Source organism: Oryctolagus cuniculus, chromosome 12, assembly GCF_051225735.1.
Source record: "Oryctolagus cuniculus isolate XC-2025 breed Fujian yellow rabbit chromosome 12, ASM5122573v1, whole genome shotgun sequence".
NCBI classification, from domain to species: domain Eukaryota; kingdom Metazoa; phylum Chordata; class Mammalia; order Lagomorpha; family Leporidae; genus Oryctolagus; species Oryctolagus cuniculus.
The window spans coordinates 113,342,478-113,367,801 of NC_142878.1; the positions used below are offsets into that span (position 1 = coordinate 113,342,478).

Genomic DNA, 25,324 nt, shown 5'->3' on the forward strand with positions numbered 1-25,324 from the left:
CAGGAGGCCTGACCAGAAGGCATTCTCTGATCCACTCAAAGTGAGAACCGGCCTTATTTATATTTAAATAAATATATTTAAATATTTAGAGAAAAGGAATCTTGCTGATCTTCACTGTGCTCTTATCTGTCCTACTTGTGCAGCTCCCCAATCTTTAACCCTCCCCTTATAACTAAAAAACAAAGCACGTTAAAGAAAGTTTGGGCAAGGTAGCTTGCTACTGTTCTAGCGCTGGGAGGCTGCAGGCGGCGATGGGAGATGGGACAGCCCGGATTCCAGCCCTGAGTTTGCACGGAAAAGCTGCCAGGATCACTGAGAAGCAAGTGAGCCACATCTGGGAGTCGCCAGCCGCCCTAGCACCCACCCCTCCCCCACAGGAATCCGCGCACCTTCTTATTTTCCATACTTGCAGTGGAAACTCCAGGGAGCACGTCCTCTTTCTTCCAGACACAGGAGGAGCAAAGCAGAGTGTGGGGCAGAGAAAGTCCCCAGCACGTGGGACCCACAGGCAGCAAATGAAGAGGCGCAGCAGCAGCGGGTGGGAGGCTCTGGGTGTGTGTTTGCAAACTGCCAGGGATTGCAGTGCGGAGCCAGAGGCAGTGACTGTGTGGGAAGGATCAGAGCAGTCAGAGCAGCCTCAAGGTACTGCACAAGCTTCCTTTGTTCCTAACTCAGAGGTGCTTGGGCAGGAATGCGCTCGCGCAGATTCTTTCCTAAAAGGGAATGCATCGGGACACCTGAGGACTCTGGGAAATGGAGTCCAGGCTGGGGCATCTGGCTCTCCCCAAGGGCTTCAGAGGGCATTTGCTTTTGTTTACATTCTCCTTCTCTGCCTTCTCACCTCAGAATCTCAAGGATCAGTTGGTATGCTTCCTTTCCTGAACAAAAGCCTAGAATCTTTTTACCCAGAGGTTTTCTCTTTCATTAGAAGGCTCTTTTCTAGCATTTTCTTCTTAGCATAAACCCCTCCTGCCACCAGATCTCCCACAGGCCCACATCAGAGGGCTGATGATAATGACTTGTTGAGTGCACAGAATATTGAGGTGTCATCTAAATAGAAGACTCATGAGTCAAAACTCACCTCATGGGTGTACTGCAAGGTGAGAAATCTGAGGCAGGGGATTTTGGTCATACTCAACCTTAGAGGCCTCCTTAAAAAGAAAAAAAAAAACCTATCATAGCTCAGAAATGCCCAGCTGCCCACCTCTTGAGTACATGCTCCTGGAAAATGATACATCCCCTAAAACCAGAAGTAGGGGCAGGCACCATCTTGATACCCTTGAAAGCATATGGAGAGAGAAAAAACCCGACCCTACTAGAACCCATATTTCAAAGGATCCAGCAGAAGCCTCAGAGGCTGGCCTCATGACACATTTGCCCACAGGGGAGGCAAGACACAGAGGGTGTGAAGGTGTATTATGAGTTGTGGCCTTGTGGTGCTGGGAACAGCTACTAACACACTGGGAATAAGTGGTAGGCAGCAGTCTAAGCTATCCCTGCCTCTGTCTGGCCAGCACCGTAGCATGCATGGACTGAGCCTACACCCACCTTCCTTCCTTCCTCTCTTTCTTTCTTTCCTACTTTCTTTCTTTCTTTCTTTCTTTCTTTCCTTCCTTCCTTCCTTCCTTCTTCATTTATTTGAAAGACAGGGTTACAAAAAAAGAGAGGGAAAGCGAGATCTTCCATTCACTTGTTCAGTCCACAAATTGCCACAATGGCCATTTATTTATTTGAATCAGACTAAATAAAGAACCAGGAGCTTCTTCCAGGTCTCCCATGTGAGTGCAGTGGCCCAAGTATTTGTGCCATTACCGTCTGCTTTTCCAGGTGCACTAGCAGAAAGCTGGATCAGAAGTAGAGAAGCCAGGACTTAAGCCAATAACTATATTGGGATGCTGGCATCCCAGGCAGCTTTACCCTATCTGCCACAATGCTGGTCCCTAATTTTGGAATTTTTGAAGAATCTTGTAGCTTTAAATTTTGGCCAAATGATGAAGACACCTACTCCCCACAATAGAGTCCCTGGATTTGATGCCTGGCTGTGCCTCTGGACTCCAATTTCACCCAAAAGCAAGCCCTGAAAAGCATTGGTGATAACACAATTAATTAGAATCCTCCTATCCATATGGGAGTTCAAGATTAAGTTTCTGGTCCTGGCTTCTTCCCATTTCAGGCGGTTGAAGAGTAAATCAGTGGGCATGATGGGAGCTATCTCTCAATCTCTCTCTCTGAGTTCCTTGTTCCCAGATTTTGCCTGCCCTAACCCCAGCTATTGTGCATATTTGGGGAGTAAGTAAATCAGCAGGTGGACAATCCCCCTGGTTCTCAAAGAAAAAAAATACATGCAATTAAAAAGCTCTGAAAATAACATGTGAGAACTTTTTTAACTTTTTATTTCTTGTGTTGATTTATATTTTAATTCCATTTCACTTGAGAAATGCACTTGGTAAGATTTCAATTTTCTAAAACTAGTAGTTGAGACATTTTCTGAACTAACAGGTGCTCTCATCTGAAGATTAGTTAAGAATATGTGTTCTGGGGCCTGCGCTGAAGCACCGGCATCCCATATATGGGTGACAGTTTTAGTCCTGGCTGCTCCTCTTTGGATCAAGCTCTCTGCTATGGTCTGGGATAGCAGTAAAGGATGGCCCAAGTCCTTGGGCCCCTGTACCCACATGGGAGACCCATAAGAAGATCCTGGCTCCTGGCTTTGGATTGGCACAGCTCTGGTCATTGCGGCCATCTGGAGAGTGAAGCATCGGATGGAAGACCTCTCTTTCTCTCCTCTCCTCTCTCTGTAATTCTGACTTTCAAATAAATAAATAAATCTTAAAAAAAGTCATCTGTGTGTCCACAAGTCATCTCTTTGTAACCATATTATGTACTCATGCACATATGTACATTATTTATTAAAAAAAAAAGAAAATGTGTTTTGGGACTGGTGTTGTGGTGTAAGGGGTTAAGCCACTGCCAATTCTGAACCAGCTTCCTGCTAACGTACCTGGGAAATCAGCAGAAGATGGCCAAGTGCTTAGCCCCTAAACCCATATTAGAGACTCAGAAGAAGCTCCAGTCTCCTGGATTTGGCCTGGCCTACCCCTAACTGTTGTGGTAATTTGGGGGAGTGAACCACTAGATGGAAGATTTCTCTCTTTGTCTCTTCCTATCTCTCTGTAATTCTGCCTTTCAAATAACTAGATAAATAAAACTTTTTTTTAAAAAAAGCTTCTGTTCTGATGCAGCCAAATAGAATGCTTCTTATATAATTGTTAGAGAAGTTGATCTCCACTGTTGTTCACATCTGCTGTTTCCTATTGATTTTATTTCTGGTAGTTCTACTTTTCTTGGATATCAGGTTTTGACATTTCCTTCTACTTATTCTGTTGCTGTCTGATTCTCCTTCTACTGTGTCAATATTTTCATTGAGTATTATTCATCATAGCTAATTCACTGCAGCCAAGATTTGGAAGAAATGTCAGTGTAAAGATGAATTTGTGAAGAAAATGTAGTCCATACACACAGTGGGATTTAATGCAGCCATTGGAAAGAAGAAATTCCTTGACATGGATGAAATTTGAGGACATTATGATAAGAAAATAAGCCAAACAAAGAAAAATACTATAAGATTCCACCTAGTTAAAGTCTTTAAAGCACTCAAAATGCTAGAAAGTAGAAATATGGTTCCGGATGGCAGGAAGGGTTTACTCTTTAATGAGATGAAGAAGTACTGGAGATCCATTACACAACAATGTGTTTGCATGTGTATCACTTCTGAACTGTACATTTAGATGTTAAAGATGGTAAAGTCAGTATGTGCTTTTATCATACTTTTCAGTTGGGGGTTATTTTGTTTGTGAGATGCTGTATCTAAATCCTCTTGTACCTTACCCTAAAAATGGCCCTGCCTCTGGTGTGTCCAGAAATATTGAGAAACATTGCAAATATATGACTCTTTTCTCTTCCCCCGATCTTGTCTGTGTAGTTATCAGACAAGATTCTCTTTACATGAGAGTACAGGAAGCCCCAGAGGTCTCCTGAGTTCATGACAATGCAACTGCAGTGCAGTAGGAACTTGCTCTGTCGTGAATGGTACCTCCATTTGTCAGTAAATGGGCAGCTTCCTTTTCCTGGCCCAGGATTTCTAAGTGTGCCCAGGAAATAGTAGTTCCAATATTACTTCATTAGGTCTCTGGCAGATGTTTATAGCATGCAGAAAATAACCACGAAGGTATAGCCTTCCCCAGATTTTCACTGGCCTTCATGTTCCATTAAGGATGCTGTTTCAGAGAAGGAACATGAGAGACTGGCATTTTTCTTCTCTATCCCATGGCGTTGGTGAGGAGATCATTACCTCATCAATTGTGGCAATGACTGCAGTGGGCTAAAGTGTGTGGTGAGCACAGGAAACATAGCTGAGTAGAGAAATTCACAGTGCCCTGAAGAGTCAGTGTGTTCTACTGTGAGTTAAAAAAACACAGTGGTAAAAGGTGCTGGAAGAGGCCCATATAGTATTGAGGGAGGAGAAAACAGAGGGTTAGAGTAGGCAACAAGAAGGAATTGTGTGTTTATGTACAAAAGTTTTAAATGTATAAAAATTTTACTTGAGATTTAATGGAGTATTTTCATAATTTCTTCAAAGTATTCATTCACAGTTCCTTCCTTGTTTCCAACAAACCAGTTTCCTTCTTGTTAGTTAGTGTTATTTGCAATTATAATATAGTTTTAACTTATTTGAGAGACAGAGAGAGAATGTGACACAGAGAGGAAGAGAGCTCTCATTTGCTAGGTCAATCCCCAAAGGTCTGCAATCACTGAAACTGAGCCAATACCAAAAGTAAGAGCCAGGAACTCAAATTGGTGCCCAGAAGCAAAATACTTAATCCATAATGCATTAGGAAACTGAATTCAGGAGCTGGAGGCAGATATCAAACCCAGCCACTCTGATTGAGAAAAGTTTATAAACTGCTAAGCTCACTTGCATATTAACTATGTGCTATGTGCTAATGTGAGTCCTCAAACTACTTTCCTTGAGTGAAATCTCATGGGGATTCTGTGGTGCTAAGGCCAAAAATTATGTTTTTTTTTTTTTAAATTGATTTTATTTATTTGAAAGAGTTACAGAGAGGTAGAGACAGAGAGAAATCTTCCATCCACTGGTTCACTTCCCAGATGATTGCATCGGGCCTGAGCTGTGTCCATCTGAAGCCAGGAGCCTGGAGCTAGGAGCTTCCTCCAGGTCTCCCACACCTGAGCAGGGGTCCAAGGACTTGGGCCATCATACACTGCTTTCCCAGGCCATAGCAGAAAGTTGGATCAGAAGAGGAGCAGCTGAGACTAGAACTGGTGCCCATATGGGAGGCCGACCCTTCAGGCCAGGGCTTTAAACCACTGCACCCCAGCACTGGCCCACCCAAAATTATGTGAAATTCTTTCTAGATCCTAACAAGCACAGCACTTGCTTTTTGCAATGCTTTACAGTATCTCCAAAAATGCAGCCAAAGATCCCTCACTGGGAAGACAAAGCTGACTTGTGCTTCACTATGGAATCTCTAGGAGAGGAAAAAGACCAACATCTCTTTGAAAGACAGAATGCAAGATAACTATACATGACCCACTCGAAAGTTGGCTGATATGGGAGACACCAAGATTCTTAGATTTCTCATTCAAGGTGGGGCAAAAATTCCCTTGGGCCTCAAATTCTTCTCTAGCTCCATCAATTTTGTTCATGTATAATGACTTTGGTAAGTTTTCACCTTCTCCATTGTGCAGAGAGTGTACAGAGTATGTACAGTCAGCCAGACTCTGACACATCCAATTAAAATTAAGCAACATCATTAAGGAATCCTTCTAGGTTTGAATGTTGGTTTTGCTACTTTTTACCAATAGCATCTTGGGCAATCTCTGTTCTTCTTCACCTGTAAAATTATGATAATGATACCTACCATTCAAGCAAGAATGAACTAGGACAACATGTTTAAAATGCTAAGAACCACATCTGGCTTGTAATTACTCAGTACTAGCTTGCCTTTATTATTACTACTGTCCCATGAGGCTAAGTCCAATGGGCCACACTTGAGTTCTCATACTCTGAGCCTATAAGCGCAATCAACACATGATGCGGTCTCAGACATAATAATGTCTCCTGTATCCCCAGAGTGCTCTAGACCTCATATAGAGTAAACTATACACAAAAGGATTGTAAAAAATGCCCAGGAGAAATAGAGTTAAAAGGTAAGTTACTATTGGTACAATTTTTAAAAATCAGTATCTAGTTTTTCCCTTATACACATTTTTTAATGGAATTCTTGAAGACTCTTCATGCACATAACCTCTGCTATGGACAATATATTGATGGCCAGAGTCCTCTTGCTTGCACATTATCCTTTCTCATTTGATTTCACTCACATAGAAAAGTTGTAGGAAATCACAGGAGTAACCATTAGGAGGTCAGGCCTCCCAATATCAGCAGTCCCTGGGTTACACACTCACATTACTTCTCACAACTAAATTCTATGTAAAGAAATAAAAAAGCATAGTGCTTTGTTTTCTCTACCTGAAAACTTCAGTCTTAAAACATTAAGTGAAGTCCTCTTTAAAAATTTCAAGTTGGAGTAAGGACACAGCCAAGGTCTATGACCTAGATAGCTGATTATTTTCAGCATCTTTGAGTAGGAATTGTTAATGAGCTTTTAATCTGAAGAGCTTAAATCTCCAAAGTGTTAAAAGCTTTAGTGAGCTGGCGCCGCCATAGCTCAATAGGCTAATCCTCCACCTGCGGCACCGGCACCCCAGATTCTAGTCCTGATCTGGGCGCCAGATTCTGTCCCAGTTGCTCCTCTTCCAGTCCAGCTCTCTGGTATGGCCCGGGAGTGCAGTGGAGGATGGACCAAGTACTTGGGCCCTGCACCCGCATGGGAGGCCAGGAGAAGCACCTGGCTCCTGGCTTCGGATAAGCGTGGTGTGCCTGCCGTGGTGGCCATGGGGGGGTGAACCAACAGACAAGGAAGACCTTTCTCTCTGTCTCTCTCTCACTGTCCACTTTGTCTGTCCAAAAAAAAAAGCTTTAGTGAGCACTACTGAATTCATAAAGGAAACCTCATCAATCTCTTCCCAGCAACTCCCTTCCTGACACCCACCTCCCAATAAAAGTGGCCAAAAGGGTTTCTAAGATCACAGACACACATTAGTAGAGTTACACTCCAAGTCCTTATTTATAAGTTGGCTTTTAAATTGCAGGAGATTGAAGTAGTATACTTAAATTTCCAAACACAAGCCCACAGAACAAGTCATGCTGTGTGTTAGGAAGGAAGAGAAAGCATGAAGCCACAGTCAGACCTGTTTTATTTGGAAGAATAAAAGCTGGGAGAAGCTCCCTCCCAGATGAACTCATGGGAGAGAGTTGCCAATGAACAGATAACAGAGAGAGAACACCCTCCCTCGCAGACTAGTGGTTTATATAATACAAAGGGGCTGGAAGGGACTTGGAGGTTTGAGCCAAAGCTGGGGGCTGCTGAGACAATGGAAGAGTTTGGGCTAGTTTTAAAGGTCCTTTGAGATAACAGTGTGAGATGGGAGGGGTTTAGACTGAGGCTGGACTGTGTGGCTGAGCTTCTGAGAAGGGGAGACAGCTTGGGAGGAGTTGGAAAGCTCTTAGACTGATATAAAGAGTCTTCAAACAGTGCTGTGTCCAAGTAGGGCAGGACTAGTCAATGTAGGGTGGGGTTGTACTAGCAAGGTAGAGAAACATGGGACTGCTTGTTATGTAAGTGAGAGGTTAGCATGGATTTAAGGCTTTTTGTCCTGGCTACAACACTGTGCATGAAAAAGTCAGAATAAAGCAGACTTTGATGAAGGTAAGTTCTGGTAGAAACTTTGTAATGAAAATTTAGCCAATTACAATCTATTGCAGTTCAGATAGATTTTTTTTTTTTTTTTGACAGGCAGAGTGGACAGTGAGAGAGAGACAGAGAGAGAAAGGTCTTCCTTTGCCGTTGGTTCACCCTCCAATGGCCGGAGCTGCAGCCGGCACACCGCGCTGATCCGATGGCAGGAGCCAGGATCCAGGTGCTTTTCCTGGTCTCCCATGGGGTGCAGGGCCCAAGCACCTGGGCCATCCTCCACTGCACTCCCTGGCCATAGCAGAGAGCTGGCCTGGAAGAGGGGCAACCGGGACAGAATCCGGCGCCCCGACTGGGACTAGAACCCAGTGTGCCGGCGCCGCAAGGTGGAGGATTAGCCTAGTGAGCCACAGCGCCGGCTAGTTCAGATAGATTTTAGTCTTTAGCTAAAGAGATTCATGCTCCGTGCCTTTGAGCTGGGAACCTGAGGAAATGACTAACAAAGGTAAATGCTATAAGAGTGGCCAGAGACTCCAGTAGACACAGTTTAGTGCCCCACCAGAGGCAAAATCCAGCCCTAATGATGAAACTCCAAACCCCAATGAGGGGCCACTCTTTCAAGTCTGCAAGGAGTACTTATATTTTGCAAGAACTTTCTGTAAAGCCTCACACTATGTGCATGCCTATTTTTGTTTTAAGGAAATATTATTTGCTGGACCTTTTGCAGGAAGGACAGGCAGAATGTTAACCACATTAGTCCCTTCTTCACAACTTCAAACATGACTACTACCACCAATTCAGATTTAAGAAGTCAGCTGCTAACCTTGGCTGTGCATCTTGGGGAAGGGGCAAATGGAATGTACTAACTGCTATCTCTTTGCTCTGTTTCTAGCCTTCAAACCTCTCCTCCCATTCTCTAGTAGTCCCAGCTAAGAAGTCAGCCTGTTCACTCACTCATCAGACTGTCTTGGAAACTCTATAACCTACTTTCCCTGTGTCAGACCCTCACTCAGATCATGCATGTGGGTGAGCACATTGGCCAACACCCAGTGTTGCACATACTCTCTGCACTGCGACTCACAACCTGCGTACATTAACCAGAATCTCATCTGGTGGCCTCTCAGCATCACCCACCCAGGTTGTCAGGCTCAACTGAGACTCAGCTAATCTTAGAGGAGCATAAGGGGAAGGACATAAGATCAGAAGATCAGCCCACCTTCTCAGGGCTGCCCCTGCCACATCACCCCCTTGAAAATGCTGTTGCTATGGCAACTCTCCAACCTTGTTGCCAGTGTATCATACTTGCAGGTCTCCATGTATCTGTTGGCCTCAGCAGGCACTCTAGGTGAAGGCTCTGTCCATGCATACTGTGGTGCTCGTCAGAGGCAGGGATAGCTTAGACTGCTGCCTACCACTCATTCCCAGTGTTTCAGTAGCTGCAGCCAGCACCACGAGGCCACAACTCACAATGCACCTTCATGCCCTCTCAGCCCTGTCTACCATGTGGGCATTTTTGTGATGAGGCCAACCTCTGAGGCTTCTGCTGGATCCTTTGACCAGTGGGTTCTAGTGGGTTTTGGCTTTATCTCTCCATATGCTTTCTATGGTGTCAAGATGATGACTGGTTTTAAAACCAGAAAACCTACTTCTGGTTTTAGGGGATATATCATTTTCCAGGAGCATGTAGTCAAGAGGTGGGCAGCTGGGTATCTGAGCTATGAAAGATTTTTTCTTTCCTTTTTTTTTTTTTTTTTGCATTTTAAATGAGGACTCTAAGGTTGAGCATGACCAGAATCCCCTGCCTCAGTTTTCTCACCTTGCAGTACACCCATAAGGTGAGTTTTTACTCATGAGTCTTCTATTTAGATGCACCTCAATATTCTGTTCACTCAACAAGTCATTATCATCAGCCCTCTGATGTGGGCCTTGGAAGATCTGGTGGGGTGGCAGGAGAGGTTTATGCTAAGAAGAAAATGCTGGAAAAGAGCTTTCCTATGATAGAGAAAACCTCTGGGTAAAAAGATTCTAGCCTCAAATGTGGGAAGTTCCTGCAGCCCCTCTAGTCAGCCAAAGACAGAAATGACTTTCTCTTTCTTGGTAATGCCTCTCTGCAAAGATATGGAATCCATGATAGAGTCTGGGAGAGCTCAGACTTGTCCAGGTTAATGATGGGTTTGACAGTCTCTCAGTTAGGATCCATGTTCTGGTCCCAGCTTAAGTTATCAAGCCTCTGTCTACCATATGTTTGTCTTCATTTCAGACAATGGTGTCATTTCTGGGCTCTGCCACCTCTGAAAACAGACCTTAACCCAATGTTTCCTGCCTGTCCTGGGGATGGCATCCACAAATGATGTAGGTGATTCTATTGTGCACCTATCAATTTTTCACACTATTTTGTAATTGTTTATGTCTTTGTCATCTGTCCCACAGGAATATAAGTGCCTTTATGTAAGTATTATTTACATATAGTTCATGTTGTATCAGCATGTTGAACATTATGCACTGAGAACACCTTCTACTTTAAATAATACAATCTAATTTAAGATTTACACAGGAGTTTCCTTTTACCTTCTACTATATTCAAGCATTGAAATACTGTTGATTCTACCTTTTAGACCTCACTATAATGTACTGCCTCTTCTTCATTCACACTTGGTTCAGGTCCTGCTAAATTACCTGTAATAGACTCTTTAATTGACTTCCCTGATTTTTGTCTTTTTACTTTTGTGTCCAAAACCTTTCATGATTCAGCCCATTCTCTCTGCCTATATCTGGTTGCTCAGTATATCTTACTTTAATTTTTAGGGAAATCAAGTGGCTGGTAGTTCCATCAACACGCCACACAAAAGATTGCTCAATAAATGCTCATTAAATAAATGAATGGAATGCCTTACATAGCTAGAGTGAACATGTAACCTGCATGGCCCTGGATGGTATCTGTTTATACTTTTCAACCCTTTATACTTATTTATATGCCCCTTTTATGATCAAATTTGTATCAATACAACACAGTATATATCCACCTACTTATGGCAGTCATCATATAGATTTTATTTCCTTGAATCCTCTACTAGATGGTACTTGGAGGTCAGAAATCTTATTTGTTTATTTTTTTTTGTCGCTATTTTTTTTTTAAATTTTTTTTGACAGGCAGAGTGGACTGTGAGACAGAGAGAAAGGTCTTCCTTTGCCATTGGTTCACCCTCCAATGGCCGTCACAGCTGACACACTGTGGCTGGTGCACCACACTGATCCGAAGGCAGGAGCCAGGTGCTTATCCTGGTCTCCCATGGGGTGCAGGGCCCAAGCACTTGGGCCATCCTCCACTGCACTCCCAGGCCACAGCAGAGAGCTGGCCTGGAAGAGGGGCAACTGGGACAGAATCCAGCGCCCCGACTGGGACTAGAACCTGGTGTGCCGGCAACGCAAGGCAGAGGATTAGCCTATTGAGCCTCGGCGCCATTTGTTTATTTTTTATATTCTCAATTATTTATTCAACTAAGAAAATGATTGTCAGATGCTGAGTTACAGTATCAATGCAAACACGTTTCTTGTCCTCATGAAGTTTTCAGTTTAGCAAGAAAGAGGAATCTACTGGAAGCATATTTCCTGACGTAGTAAATACTAGTGTGTAGTAAATGGATAAACATTTAAGCATTCCTAATCTAGCTACAGCCTACCCCCATGAACTACAATTGACAGAAGTAATCATAGAGTTCCATGTCATCCAGTTAGCCACTTAAATTTTCTTAAAAACTTAAAAAATAACACATATATACTTAAGAATACTTAATATTTACATGCTTTCTTGATATTAAACCTAAGAAAATATGACTGTGGAATAATAGCAACTTTGAATTTCTTTCCCTTTTTAGGTAAGTTATAACTTATAATTGTTGGTGATTCTCTGTGGTGTGGATTATTTTTGTGTACTCTTCCTCTCTCTCATTGTTTTTCCAGATGAGAAATTTAGGTTTTTAGAAACTGAGCCCCAAGACAAAAGAAAGATTTCCTAAACCAGTATTAGTTTTTGGTTGACCTTTAACCCAGACATTTTAGTGATATTGTCATGGGTAAATACTAAACTCTTTGCACCTCAGGGTTTTTTTTTTTATATATATAAACTCCTGATGATACTGTCTCTAGAATTAATCTAAGGTATAAATGATATGCTATAAGGCATTTAGTCCCTTAACCGGCTGTCCCATCTCCCATCACCACTTGCAGCCTTCCAGAGCAAGAACAGTGGCAAGCTACCTCGCCCAAACTTTCCTCAACGTGCTTTATTTAGTGGTTACAAGGGGAAGGCTATCGAATGGGGGCAGCTGCACAAGCAGGGCAGGTAAGAGCACAGCGAAGAAGACAGTGAGACTCCTGTTCTCTAAATATTTAAATGTGTTTATTTAAATATTAATAAGGCCGGTTCTCACTTTGAGTGGATCAGAGAATGCCATATGGTCAGGCCTCCTGCTGTATCCAGAGGCCATTCCAGCTGGGCGGGGCTTGATGGCCTTCCGCAGGGGGCCCGAGGGGGTAGGAGGTTGGAGAAGGAGGATCAGACTAGAATCTGCTCCACTGCCTGCATCCTGCGCTCCCTGGCCCGGTGGGGTCCCTGTGGGCACAGCTGGCAGCTGATACCCTAGTGTTCAGTTGACCTTTTCCAAGTGGGAGCAGTATGAAGGGTGTGCTGAAGCTTTGTGGATTTACCTGTCTTCCATATTTAGTTGACAGACATTTTTTCAATCTTGAATTTGAGGCCATGGAATCATAGCTGTTGATTTATCTCGCTGCTTTTTGATGTCTGTCTTCAGCCCTTCCTTCTGTTAGCAAGGATGTCAACTGTTATTACTGTTAGGAAAAGAGTTGCAGATTGGTGACTCCTCACACAGGGCACTGCAGTGTTAGGAAAAGAGGTGCAGAATAGAGAGCAGGCAGTGTGTGGATTTACAGCCAGACCAAATTTATTCAGAGAAAATAAATTTGTAGAGGTGTGTGACCAACTGCCTTCATGTACATTGATGGACTATGTGGCAGGATGCCCGGACCCCCAGGGGCTATGCCTTTTATATGTTAGTAGGGTTAGAGATGTGGGTGGGGGTAGGAGGGCAGCAGGTGGAGGGGAATTCCTGGAACTGGGTGGGGCTTTGGGTACTTGGAAAAGAATGCAGGGTGGGGTATGAAGGCAATAGGGTGTGAGACTCAATTGAGAGTCAAGGGCAAGGAATGTTTATGTATCTTTTGGGCAATGAGAAAGAATGGCTAAGGCTTATATCCTTGTTCCATCAATTACCTGCCACTGATCCCTTTGCAAAGTGAGCTGAAGTTAACACAATCTACTGTGTGGGTCAACTGGAACTATTTTAATCTAGATTTGCATAATGTGGAGGACTATACAACATAAATACAAAAATGTAACACTTTTTCTCTGCCCAATTCTTTACAGTCACCCAATGATCCTCCAAGCTGATTATCTTAACAGTTCATATCATTTTAATTATGAGGGCCCATTTTTGCCATATTTTGGGTTCTGTGTTTAAGCCTATGACATTTTTGCCTTGGGAGAATATTTGTTCTGTATTTTAATAATTACTCCGGTCTGTGGAAGCATCTATAGAAGTTATTAATGAGAGGAAGGGTAAGAAAGAAGAGAGAAGACAAAAAAGTGCCTCTCTCCCTACACAGAGATGCCCACATAGTGGAGTAGGAGATGTGGCCATGAAAACTATTTTTGACTATCAGTATAATAAGCTTTCACATGCATAACTGTTTCAGTGATTCATGTGTTGTGATGTTATCACAGATTACTAATTGTTGAGCATAATGAGGCCATCTAGGAAATAAAAATAGAAAGTGAATCCTGAATAGTGTCCTTAGCTCAGTTGGAAAGTGAATCCTGGATACAGCCTGGAACACCTTTTGGGACTCCCATGTGGGTGGCAGGGACCCAAGTTGTTAGGTTTGGAATAGCTCAGGATTCTGGCTTTAATACCCCCAGGAGAGGAGATGGAAAAAGGAAACAGATTGACCTCAACAGATAGGTTGCTTTATTGGAAACAAAGATGGGTGGCAGCTTATTCTCAGGAGAGGGCTGCTGGCAAGTGAGTCTGGACTCTGGGTTTTATCCAGTTAGGAGGGAATGTTTCACTAAGAGGGGTGGGGAGGTATAGAAAGCAACTGGGGAAAAATGGATGTCCAGCTTTTCTGTTTCACAAGATGCTCTATGCCACTTATCAGCTTAGCTATTTGCATTGCAAGGAGACAGGAGGGGTTTGTTTGGCACCTAGGATGTCCACAAAATTGAGGAAGTGAGGTAGGGAGTGAGGGAGAAGGATGAAAGGGAGGAAGGGAAAGGTTCCACAAGACCTTTACAGCTTTTGGGCCATCTTCTGCTGCCTTTCCCAGGCCTGTTCATAGAAAACTGGATTGGAAGTGGAGCAGCTGAGACTTGAACTGGTGCTCATATAGAAAGGTTGTTTTGCAGGAGGTAGCTTAAACCAGTGTGCCACAAAACTAGGTCATCAACAGACAATTTGAAGTGAAATCAGTGGCTATGAAAATGCACTCTTAAGTTACAAGGGAAACAAGAGTTTCTTCTAACTCCAGTAGGTTCTAGGGGCCTTTAGTGGACATTGGCTCCAACTTGACCAGTAACCAAAGTGAAAGAAGTCAGAACTTTAACTAACATTTTGCTCTAAATCAGAGGTGGGGAACAGCCAGTCCATGAAATCATCTGTTCTGGCCCTGCCAAGGCAACTATGTGGCACTGGATACTCAATCTATAGCATATAAATTTTAATTTGGTAATTTTGTGTAATACATGAATGATGTCATGAATATACAAATGATCTTGGCAGAAAAAAACATCCCCACCCCTGTCAAATGTTAATGGCAAATCCAAGAATGTTAACAAATCTGTTTAAGAGTTAATGAATGGCTACAATTACCAATCCTGTGGAAGACAGACACTTCTAGTCAGTTTCTGCAGAAACTGCTGGCAGCTGGGATCCTAAGTGTTCAGCTGTGCAGTAGCTTTGTGGGTTGTGGATTGATCTCTCTTCCATATTTAATTGATAGTCTTTTTTTCAATCTACAATTTGAGGCTATGCATTCATAGCTGTTGATTTAATTTGGTGCTTTTCAACTTCTGTCATCAGCCTTCCTTCTTCTCCTGTTAGCAAAGATGTCAACTGTTAATTACCTGCCACTAACTCCTTTGCAAAAAGAGTTGAAGTTAAAACAATCTACATATGAGTCAACTAGAGCTACTTTAATCTGGACTTGCATGAAGTGGAGAACTATAGAAACATAAATACAGAAAAGTGACAAAAGAAGGAGATAGGTTGCTTTATTGGAAGCCAAGAGGGACAACAGTCTGTTCTCAGGAGAGGGCTGCTCACAGCCAAGATGGGTACTCTGGGTTGTATCCAGTTAGGTGGAAACTTTTCACTAAGGGGCATGGGGGGTGTAGAAGGCAGCTGGGGAAAAGTGGATGTTTCTCTGAAGCTTCAGGGCACTTCCCCCTGTTTCACAAGGTGCTCTGTGCCACTTAGCAGCTTTGCCATTTGCATAGCAAGGAGACTGGAAGGGTTGGTTTGGCACCTAGGATCTCAACAAAAGGGAGGAAATGGGGCAGGGAAGGGGGAAGGAGGAGGAAAGGGAAGAAGGGGAAAATGGGACAAGTCCTTTACAAGCATTGGAGCATCTTCTGCCTTCCCAGGCCTATTAGTAGAGAACTGGGTTGAAAAGGGTTTAGCTGAGACTTGAACTGGTGCTCATATAGAATGTTGGCATTGCAGGAGGTAGCTTAACCCAGTGTGCCACAAAACTAGGCCATGACTAGACAATTTTTTTTAAGATTTTATTTTGTTTATTTGAAAGACAGATTACAGAGAGAGGTAGATATGGAGAGAGAAAGGTCTTCCATCTGCTGTGGACATCTCCAGATGGCCACAGTGGCAGGAGCTGTGCCAAACCAAAGCCAGGAGCCAGGAGCTTCTTCCAGGTCTCCCACATGGGTGCAGGGGCCCAAGGACTTGGGCCATCTTCTACTGCTATCCCAGTCCATAGCAGAGAGCTTATCAGAAGAGGAGCAGCTGGGGCTAGAACCAGCACCCATATGGGATGCCAGTTCTTTAGGCAGGGGCTTTAGCAGGCCACTCATCGCTAGACAATTTGAAGTGGAATCAATGGCTATGAAAGTGCATTCTAAAGTTACAAGAGAAATGGAAAAAAGTTTCTTCTAACTCCAGAAGGTTCTAGGGGCCTTTAGTGGACATTGGCTCTGACTTGGCCAATAAGCTAAGTGAAAGAGGTCAGAACTCTAGTTAACATTTTACTCTAAATCAGAGGTGGGGAATATCCAGTCTGTGGGCCATATAGGGTCCATGAAATAATCTGTTCTGGCCCTACCAAGGCAACTATGTAGCACTGGATAATCAACCTACAGCATATGAATTTTTAATTTGGTAATTTTGTGTGATCCATGAATGTTATAAATATCCAAATGGCCTGGCAGAAAAACACAATCCCGCTCTTGCCAAATGTTAATGGCATATCCAAGGCAGTTTATAAATCTGTTTAAGTGGGAATGAATGGCTACAATTACCAATCCTGTAGAAGACAGACACTTCTAGACAACACATCCCAAAGACATCAATTCTGTTTCTACATACTGTCAAAGATGTCAATCATGTGGTTGAAAATGACTTTATTACTTTCCAGAAAGAGAAATACGAATCCTGTGTAATGAGAAAGGTGTGTGCATCAAAAATAATGTTGCTACTGTTGGCTCAGAGAACCTGGTTCTGGAATGGTCTTAAGTGACATGTGGAGATGCATATTTATGGCCAGTGTGCATGAGGTATCCATGTGCACAGTTTGTACAACTCATGTGTACAGATGTGCTTTCCTAGATGTGCATGATATGGAGATTCTTCAGTGTCTGGTCTTTGTTGGGGGAGATGAAGAAAGGATGCATATGTGGGGGGATTGTAAAACTCAAAACTGGTCTCTGAATATCAGGCCTATCATGAATGGTGCTTCTTTAAAATATGGACTCTCCCCTCTGTATTGGGCGACTTAGCTTTGCAAAGTTAATTTCCCATGGAATATTGTATTTGAAGGTTTTTGTAAGTCTTTTTCTTTACTTGATTCAGGTGCATTTCACCTACAATGTGCATAGACCACAGTCATCCTGGGGCCTGCAACTCCATCCAAGGCTCCCATGTAGGATCAGGGGCCCAAATACTTGAATCATCTTCTGCTTCTTCCCCAAGTGCATTAACAGAGACAAATCAGAAGTGGAGTAGCTGTGACATAAAGTGGCCAGCATTTTGGCATCATGGGCTAAAACCACTGTCTGGAATTCTGGCATTCCAAATACATGATGGTTCATATCCCAGTTGCTTCACTTATGATCCAGCTCCCTGCTAATGGTCTGGGAAAAATGTGGAGGATGGCTTTGGGTTCCTTCTACCCATGTGGGCGATCTGGATGAAGCTTCTTGCTCCTGATTGCCACTGGACTCAGCCCTGGCTGTTGTGCCCAACTGGGGAGTAAACTAGCATATGAAAGATCTCTATCTCTCTTTCTTTTTTGATATATTTATTTATTTGAAAGATAAACAAAGAGAGAGGGATCTTCCCTCTACTGGTTCACTCACCAGATGGTTTTTTAATTTTTTTTTTCTTTTTGACAGGCAGAGTTAGACAAAGAAAGACAGAGAGAAAGGTCTTCCTTCCATTGGTTCACCTGCCAAATGGCCACCACAGCCAGCACACTGTGCTGATCTGAAGCCAGGAGCCAGGTGCTTCCTCCTGGTCTCCCATATGGGTGCAGGGTCCAAGCACTTGGGCCATCCTCCACTGCATGAGAGCTAGACTGGAAGAGGAGCAACCAGGACAGAACTGGTGCCCCAACTGGGACTAGAACCTGGAGTGGCAGTGCCACAGGTGGAGGATTAGCCACGTGAGCCATGGTGCCGGCCTTCCCAGATGGTTTTAATAGTGAGGGCTGGGTCAGGCTCTGGCCAGGCCCACTCAGGAGCCAGGAGCTTCACTCATGTCTCTCAAATAGATGGCAAGGGCCCAAGTATTTGGAACATCTTCTGCTGTCCGCAGCCTATTAGCAGGGAGCTGGATCAGAAGTGGAACAGCTGAGACATGAACTGGTGCTGATATGGGATGCCAGCATTGCAGGTGGTAGCTTTATCTGCTACATCACATTGCAACACCCCCCCCCTCTTTGACTATCTCTCTCTTTATAACTCCAACTTTCATAAATAAATAAATATGAAAAGAACCTGGCACTCATATAGAATGCTAACATTTGAGACTGTGGTGGCTTAACCCACTGTGCCACAATACCAGCCCAACCATTTCCCTTCTTTTGACTTGTGTGTCAAGATCTTGGAGACGCCTATTGAACAGGTGTCAGCATTGTGTTGGACTGTTCTATTTCAGTTTGATTGTCATTTGTTGAGTGGGAGATAGTGATCAAGGCTAGCTGTAATGTGATCAGTGACTCAAGTTGCAATGTGTTAGGATGGAACTGACTCAACCTTTTTATTTCCTCAAAAATAAGTAGAAAATAAAATCCTCTCAAGGCTAATATGCTATAAAGTAACTACTAGAGACCAATATTCCTTTCTTCTCACCTAACAGATTCAGCTGGTTTTTGTGCTTCTATCATTTAGTTCAATTCTGTATCGGACTCCTAGAACAGGAGGAAGCTTTTCAGTCCAGTCAGAACCCATAGATGTTACCCATTCCTCTCAGAGCATCAAAGCCACAGCTCTGCTAGTAGCCTGGCTTTCATTGTGTGGTGGTGCCATGCCCACATGAGGATGCAGTCTTCACACAGGAATACATCTGAGGGAGAAAACGTCAGGTAGTCTCTTTCTTGAACTGAAATGGCATTTGGATCAGCACGTTCTTGAGATTGTGGTCAGCAGGGTGGAGAAATTTTGTATAACATGCTCCTGCCTTGTGGAGTGCTCTGTGTTCTGCTTCCAGTGTACACACAGGGAGCCAATGGCAATGTCTGTGATTGACTGAAGGTGTTTGTGCAGCTCTGCAGTATCTGAAGTTCTCCTTGTAATTGTTTCCAATTAGAAACCAAGGTGCAAAGTAAGGAGGATCCTGTCACCCTGAAACCATCCTGGGTTTATGCCTTTGTTCCTTTTCTTTTTCTGCAATACTGAAGCAGCCCTAAACAGTTATACTGGGTAGCATTGGTTCTTCTGGTATTTGAGTGCTTTGAAAGTAAGAGAAATGATTTTTCTGTAGAAAAGCATTAGGAGTCACTAGACAAAGTTAGAATTAGTTTTGTTGACTCCATCATATCAACTTGAGTCAGAATATTTGTCGTCAAGTTTATTTTTATTTTTTAATGTTTTTTTTTTGACAGGCATAGTTAGACAGTGAGAGAGAGAGAGAGAGAGAAAGAGACAGAGAAAGGTCTTCCTTTCATTGGTTCACCCCCCAAAATACCACCACAGCTGGCACACTGTACCAATCCAAAGCCAGGAGCCAGGTGCTTCCTCCTGGTTTCCCATGTTGGTGCAGGGCCCAAGCACTTGGGCCATCCTTCACTGCCTTCCTGGGCCACAGCAGAGAGCTGTACTGGAAGAGGAGCAACCAGGACTGAATCTGGCACCCCAACCAGGACTAGAACCTAGGGTGCTGGTGCTGCAGGTGGAGGATTAGCCTAGTGAACCATGGGGCTGGCCATTTTTTTAATTTTTAAAACTCTTTCTTTTTTTTTTTAAATCAGAAAGGCAGAATGAGAGGGAATTTTTTGTGTTTGTTTCTTCATTATCTTAATTGTTTCTTTTATTCTAGGAGAAAGATGTTCCATCTGCTGGTTCACTCCCCAAATAACAATATCAGCATTGGCAGGGTTAGACTGAAGCCTGGAGCCAAAAGCCAGATCCCTGATGTGGCTGCAGGGGCCAAAGAGTTGGGCCATCCTTTGCTGCTTTCTCAGGCCATTAACAAAGAGCTGGATTGGAAGTAGAGCATCTGGGACTCAAACCAGCACCCATATTGGATGCCAGTGCAGCACCCTGGGGCTTTAACCCATTGTGCCACAGTGCCAGCCCTGACACAATTTATTTTTTAAAAGAGTTATCTCATTTCTTTGAGAGACAGCCACAGAGAGAGGTAGAGACAGAGAGAGGTCATCCTTCCTCTGGTTCACTCCCCAGATGGCCACAATGCCCAGAGCTGCACTGATCTGAAGGAGGAATAGGACTGTCACTGCCCAGTCCACTCTGCTCCCCCCTGAAACCCATGCCTGCCTTTGGATTCTGTTTTAGTAGCACTGGAGGAGGCAGTAGTGATGCAATAAAAAAAATTTTAATTTTTAAACATATTTATATTTATTAATTGAAAGAGAACAGATTCCATGTATATTATGGCTACAATTCTAAGAACATAGCCATACTTCTTTACTTATTTCTTCCTCCTTCCTTCATTTCTGTTTTTGAAGATTTAAAAAGTTGTTTTTTTTCCTTTTTTTGTAAAGATTTATTTATTTATTTGAAAGTCAGAATTGTACAGAAAGAGAAGGAGAGGGATAGAGAGAGAGAGAGAGAGAGAGAGAGAGAGAGAGAGGTCTTCCATCCACTGGTTTACTGCCCAGTTGGCCACAGTGGCCAGAGCTGCACCGATCAGAAGCCAGGAGCTAGGAGTTTCTTCCAGGTCTCCCACATGGGTGCTGTGGCCTAGGGACTTGGGCCATCTTGTACTGTTTTCCCAGGCCACAACAGAGAGCTGTATGGGAAGTGGAGCAGCCAGGACTTGAACTGGCAGCCATATGGGATGCTGGCACTACAGGAAGCGGCTTTACCCGCTACACCACAGAGCCATCCCAGCTTTTTTTTTTTAACCTCATTTTTACTCCCTCATCTCCAGTCTTCCTGTCCATTTGTTCCTACTTTATAATCTGGTACTTTTAGGTTTTTATTTTTTCCCTTTCTTTCATCCATATTTTTGCCTACTTTGATCCCAGTTCCAAAGAAGGAATAATGAGTAAAAATTATTTTTCTTTTTATAAGGGTTATATATTTGAAAGGCAGAGTTTCAGAGAGGAAGAGACAAAGGCAGAGAGAGATTTGTATCTGCTGGTTCACTCCCCAGATGACCACAATGGCCAAGGTGTGGCTAGACTGAAGCCAGGAGCTAGAAGCTTCATTCAGGTCTTCCACATGGGAGCAGTGACCCAAACACCTGGGCCATCATCTGCTCCTTTCTCAGGCTCATTAGCATGGAGCAGAATCAGAAGTGGAGCAGCCAGGACTCAAACTAGCACCCTTATGTAATGCCAGCACTGTAAAGGGCAGCTATACTATGCCACAGTGTCAGCCCCAGATTCCATTTTAACAAGACAATACAGGGGGCTGGCACTGTGGCATAGCCACAGTACAGCTGCCACCTGCAGTGCCTGCATCCCACATGGGAGCTGGTTCAAGTCTCGGCCACTCTACTTCTGATCCAGCTCTCTCTTATGGCCTGGGAAAAAGTAAAAGATGGCCCAAGTGATTGGACTCCTGCACCTGCAAGGGAAGACAGGGAGGAAACTGCTGGCCCCTGACTTCATATCAGCACATCTCCAGCTTTGTGGCCAATTGCGGAGTGTACCAGCAGATAGAAGACCTCTTTCTTTCTTTCTCTCTCTCTCTGTCTCTTTCTCTCTGTGTAACTTTCAAATAAATAAATCATTAAAAAAAAAGACAATACAGAATTTTTCTAGATGGCTTTTTCCTGTGGCTGTACCTTTAGGAATTTATTTCTCCTTATAATGTGACTCACATTAATTATTTCCATGTTTCCTGATTAACATTCTCTATTGGTTCAGGAGGCTGACAGGTTCGGAGGCCAGGGAAAGAGCACCTGTTTTCTGTTCGGTTGTGCTGAGCTCTATGGAAGCTATACAGGAAGTTTGTGAGCAGGAAAAGTAAGGTTGGGAGCAGGAGAGAAGGCAATGAAGAGGGTGAGTATAGAGGAAATAAGTGCAGGACCATATTCACAGAGAAGTTTGGTAAGAAAACTAAGTGTGATCAGAGAGCTAAAAAGAAGAAAAGCAAGCTTGAAGATAGAGATCAAAAGAGATGGTAAATTGGGAGCATCTGAGGGAATTCTGACTGATCATACATACACTTACTGAAGGTGTGAGAAGACAGGTTCCTGCACTCATATTGGTGTGAGTGCAATGCAGTAGTCTCTTTGAAGGAAAAATTTGACAATTTCTCTACAAAATAAATGCAAATGTTCTTTGGTATGGTTCAACTGCAGAAATTTATCTTACATATATTTGGTCAAATGCATAAACCCATGTAAGTTCTTTGTAGTATTGTTCAGGATGGGAATAAAACAGAAACAGTCTAAATGTATGTTGATAGAGAATTGGTAAAATACATTATGGTATATCTGTACAATGAAACACTAAATATGTAGTGGTCTGAAAAATGATTTAAGGACAGAGTGCTTGTATGTAAAACAAGGTACAGAAAAAATGCCATTTTGCAAAAAAAAAAAAGACACATGCATCTATATCTCTTTTAAAAATGTTATTTACTTAATTTTATTTCATTCATAAGATAGAGGGACAGGAAGGGAGAGAGATTTTTCATCTGCTGATCCACTCTGCAAATGGCTGCAATGACTGGGGCTGGGCCAGGGTGAAGCCAGGAGCCAGGAGGTCCAACTGGGTCTCGCATGTGGGTGCCAAAGCCAAGGATTTTGGCCATCTTTTTCTGCTTTCTCAGGCACATTAGCAGTGAGTTGGATCAAAAGTGGAGCAGCCAGGACACAAACTAATACCCATAGGGATACCAGCATCAAAGACAGTGGCTTAATCCATTACACCACAGTGCTGGCCCCAAGTATATATATCATTATGTAGGTGCTTTTTTTTTTTTAAAGATTTATTTGAATGTCAGAATTACAAAGAGAGAGAAGGAGAGGCAGAGAGAGAGTTCTTCCATGTGCTGATTCACTCCCCAAGTGGCTGCAACAGTTGGAGCTGTGCCAATCTGAAGCCTGGAGGCAGGAGCTTCTTATGGGTCTCTCATGTGAGTGCAGGGGCCCAAGGACTTGGGCCATCTTCTACTGCTTTCCCTGGACATAGCAGAGAGCAGGATTGGAAGTGGAGGAGCCGAGTCTTGAATCAGCAACCATACGGAATGCTGGCACTGCTGGCTGTGGCTTTACCCACTACACCACAGTGCCTTCCCCATGAAGGCACTTTAAAAGGGTTCAAGGAACATGGAGTTAAAAGCTCACATAATTTTGGTGCAAAAATTGAAATTCATTCCATTTTTTTCATAATACTCACTACTCAAATGGTTTTGAAATCTTCTTGTATGCATGGACTTAAAATTTTTTACAGCAAAACAAACTTAATAATTTAATTCCACTTTTTTCTGATGTTTCAAAGTACCCTTCTATATGCATATGGAAGTCTTAGAAGGGAATGCAAGAATCCTGTAAGAGTAGTTTGTTCTGGGAAGTATGACTAGTACTCCCTAGAAAGAAGGGAGTAATGCTTTTATTTTATGCTCTTCTGCAACATTTAATAGCTAATATGTGCATTATTGCTAAAGATGTATTTTTAAAGGTAGAAACAGAAAGTGATAGGGAGAGTGCCACGGTCCAGCATTGGCAGGTCCAGGGTGTCCAGAAGGAGGGGAGGCATCAGGGAAGAAAAGAGACAAGGAGATGAGGTTTAGGTAGCAAGGGAAGGCATCATTCTGTAGTTCCTTCTTATAGAATACATCACAAGTGATCATCTATGTGTAACCTTCCTCTATAATCTTATTTTGTTTCATTTTCCTTTCAGATCCTCATTGTAACCTTCCCGTTTATCTTTTCTCAATTCATAATGGGTGCGTCAGCTATATGAAACTTGCTTAGTTTACTTAAAGGTGCTAGACAGAAAGTCTAAGGTTCTGAAGGTTAATTGATTTAGTTTAAAGGGTTAGAACTGTATAAAGTTCTTGTGATTATGTCCTATTTTTTTTTAACTTTTATTTAATGAATATAAATTTCCAAAGTACGATTTATGGATTACAATGGCTTCCCCCACATACCGTCCCTCCGACCCACTACCCTCCCCTTTCCCACTCCCTCTCCCCTTCCATTCACATCAAGATTCATTTTCGATTATCTTAATATACAGAAGATCAGCTTAGTATACATTAAGTAAGGATTTCAGCAGTTTGCTCTCACACAGAAACATAAAGAGAGAAATAATAGATGATTTTTTTTTAAATGATGATGAAATCAGATCAGACCTATTGTCATGTTTAATCCCAGTGAGAGTCAAGTTGGGAGTTGATAATTTCTTTCTTACTTTTTTTTTTTTTTTTTTTTTTTTTTACAGAGGATCAGTTTAGTATGCATTAAGTAAAGATTTCAACAGTTTGCACCCCCATAAAAACACAAAGTGAAATATATTGTTTGAGTACTCGTTATAGCATTAAATCTCAATACACAGCACATTAAGGACAGAGACCCTACATGAGGAGTAAGTGCACAGTGACTCCTGTTGTTGACTTTACCAATTGACACTCCTGTCTATGGCATCAGTAGTCTCCCTATGCTCCGGTCATGAGTTTCCAAGGCTATGGAAGCCCTCTGAGTTCTCCGATTCTTATCTTGTTTAGACAAGGTCATAGTCAAAGTGGAGGTTCTCTCCTCCCTTCAGAGAAAGGTACCTCCTTCTTTGAAGTCCTGTTCTTTCCACTGGGATCTCACTCACAGAGATCTTTTGCCAGAGTGTCTTGGCTTTCCATGCCTGAAATACTCTCATGGACTTTTCAGCCAGATCCGAATGCCTTTAGGGCTGATTCTGAGGCCAGAGTGCTATTTAGGACATCCGCCATTCTATGAGTCTGCTGAGTATCTCACTTCCCATGTTGGATCACTCTCCCCTTTATTTATTCTATCGGTTAGTGTTAGCAGGTACTAGACTTGTTTATGTGCTCCCTTTGACTCTTAGTCCTTTCATTATGATCAATTGTGAACTGAAATTGATCACTTGGACTAGTGAGATGGCATTGGTACATGCCACCTTGATGGGATTGGATTGGAATCCCCTGGTATGTTTTTAACTCTACCATTTGGGGCAAGTCAGCTTGAGCATGTCCCAAATTATACATCTCTTCCCTCTCTTATTCCCACTCTTATGTTTAACAGGGATCACATTTCAGTTAATTTTTAACACTTAAGAATAACTGTGTATTAATTACAGAATTAAACCAGTCATATTAAGTAGAGCAGACAAAAAAACTACTAAGAGGGATAATGTATTAAGTTGTTCGTTAACAGTCAAGGCTATGCTGATCAAGTCACCGTTTCCCATAGAGTCTGTTTCACTTCAGGAGGTTTCCTTTTTGGTGTTCAGCTAGTTGTCACCGATCAGGGAGAACATATGGTATTTGTCCCTTTGGGTCTGGCTTATTTCACTCAGCATGATGTGTTCCA

At 42.9% G+C, this 25,324-nt stretch overlaps 1 protein-coding gene across 1 annotated transcript in view; it reads right to left on the bottom strand.

Annotated features, from left to right (window-relative positions):
• The window catches only part of LOC100356931 (uncharacterized), a 39,313-nt gene extending 38,187 nt beyond the window's left edge, over positions 1–1,126 (bottom strand). The window contains exon 1 of the mRNA XM_089309560.1: positions 390–1,126. Within this exon, the coding sequence (XP_089165686.1) occupies positions 390–404 (15 nt within the window). The 5' untranslated portion in view covers positions 405–1,126. The remainder of the gene's footprint in view (positions 1–389) is intronic.
• Between the last annotated feature and the right edge of the window lie 24,198 nt (positions 1,127–25,324).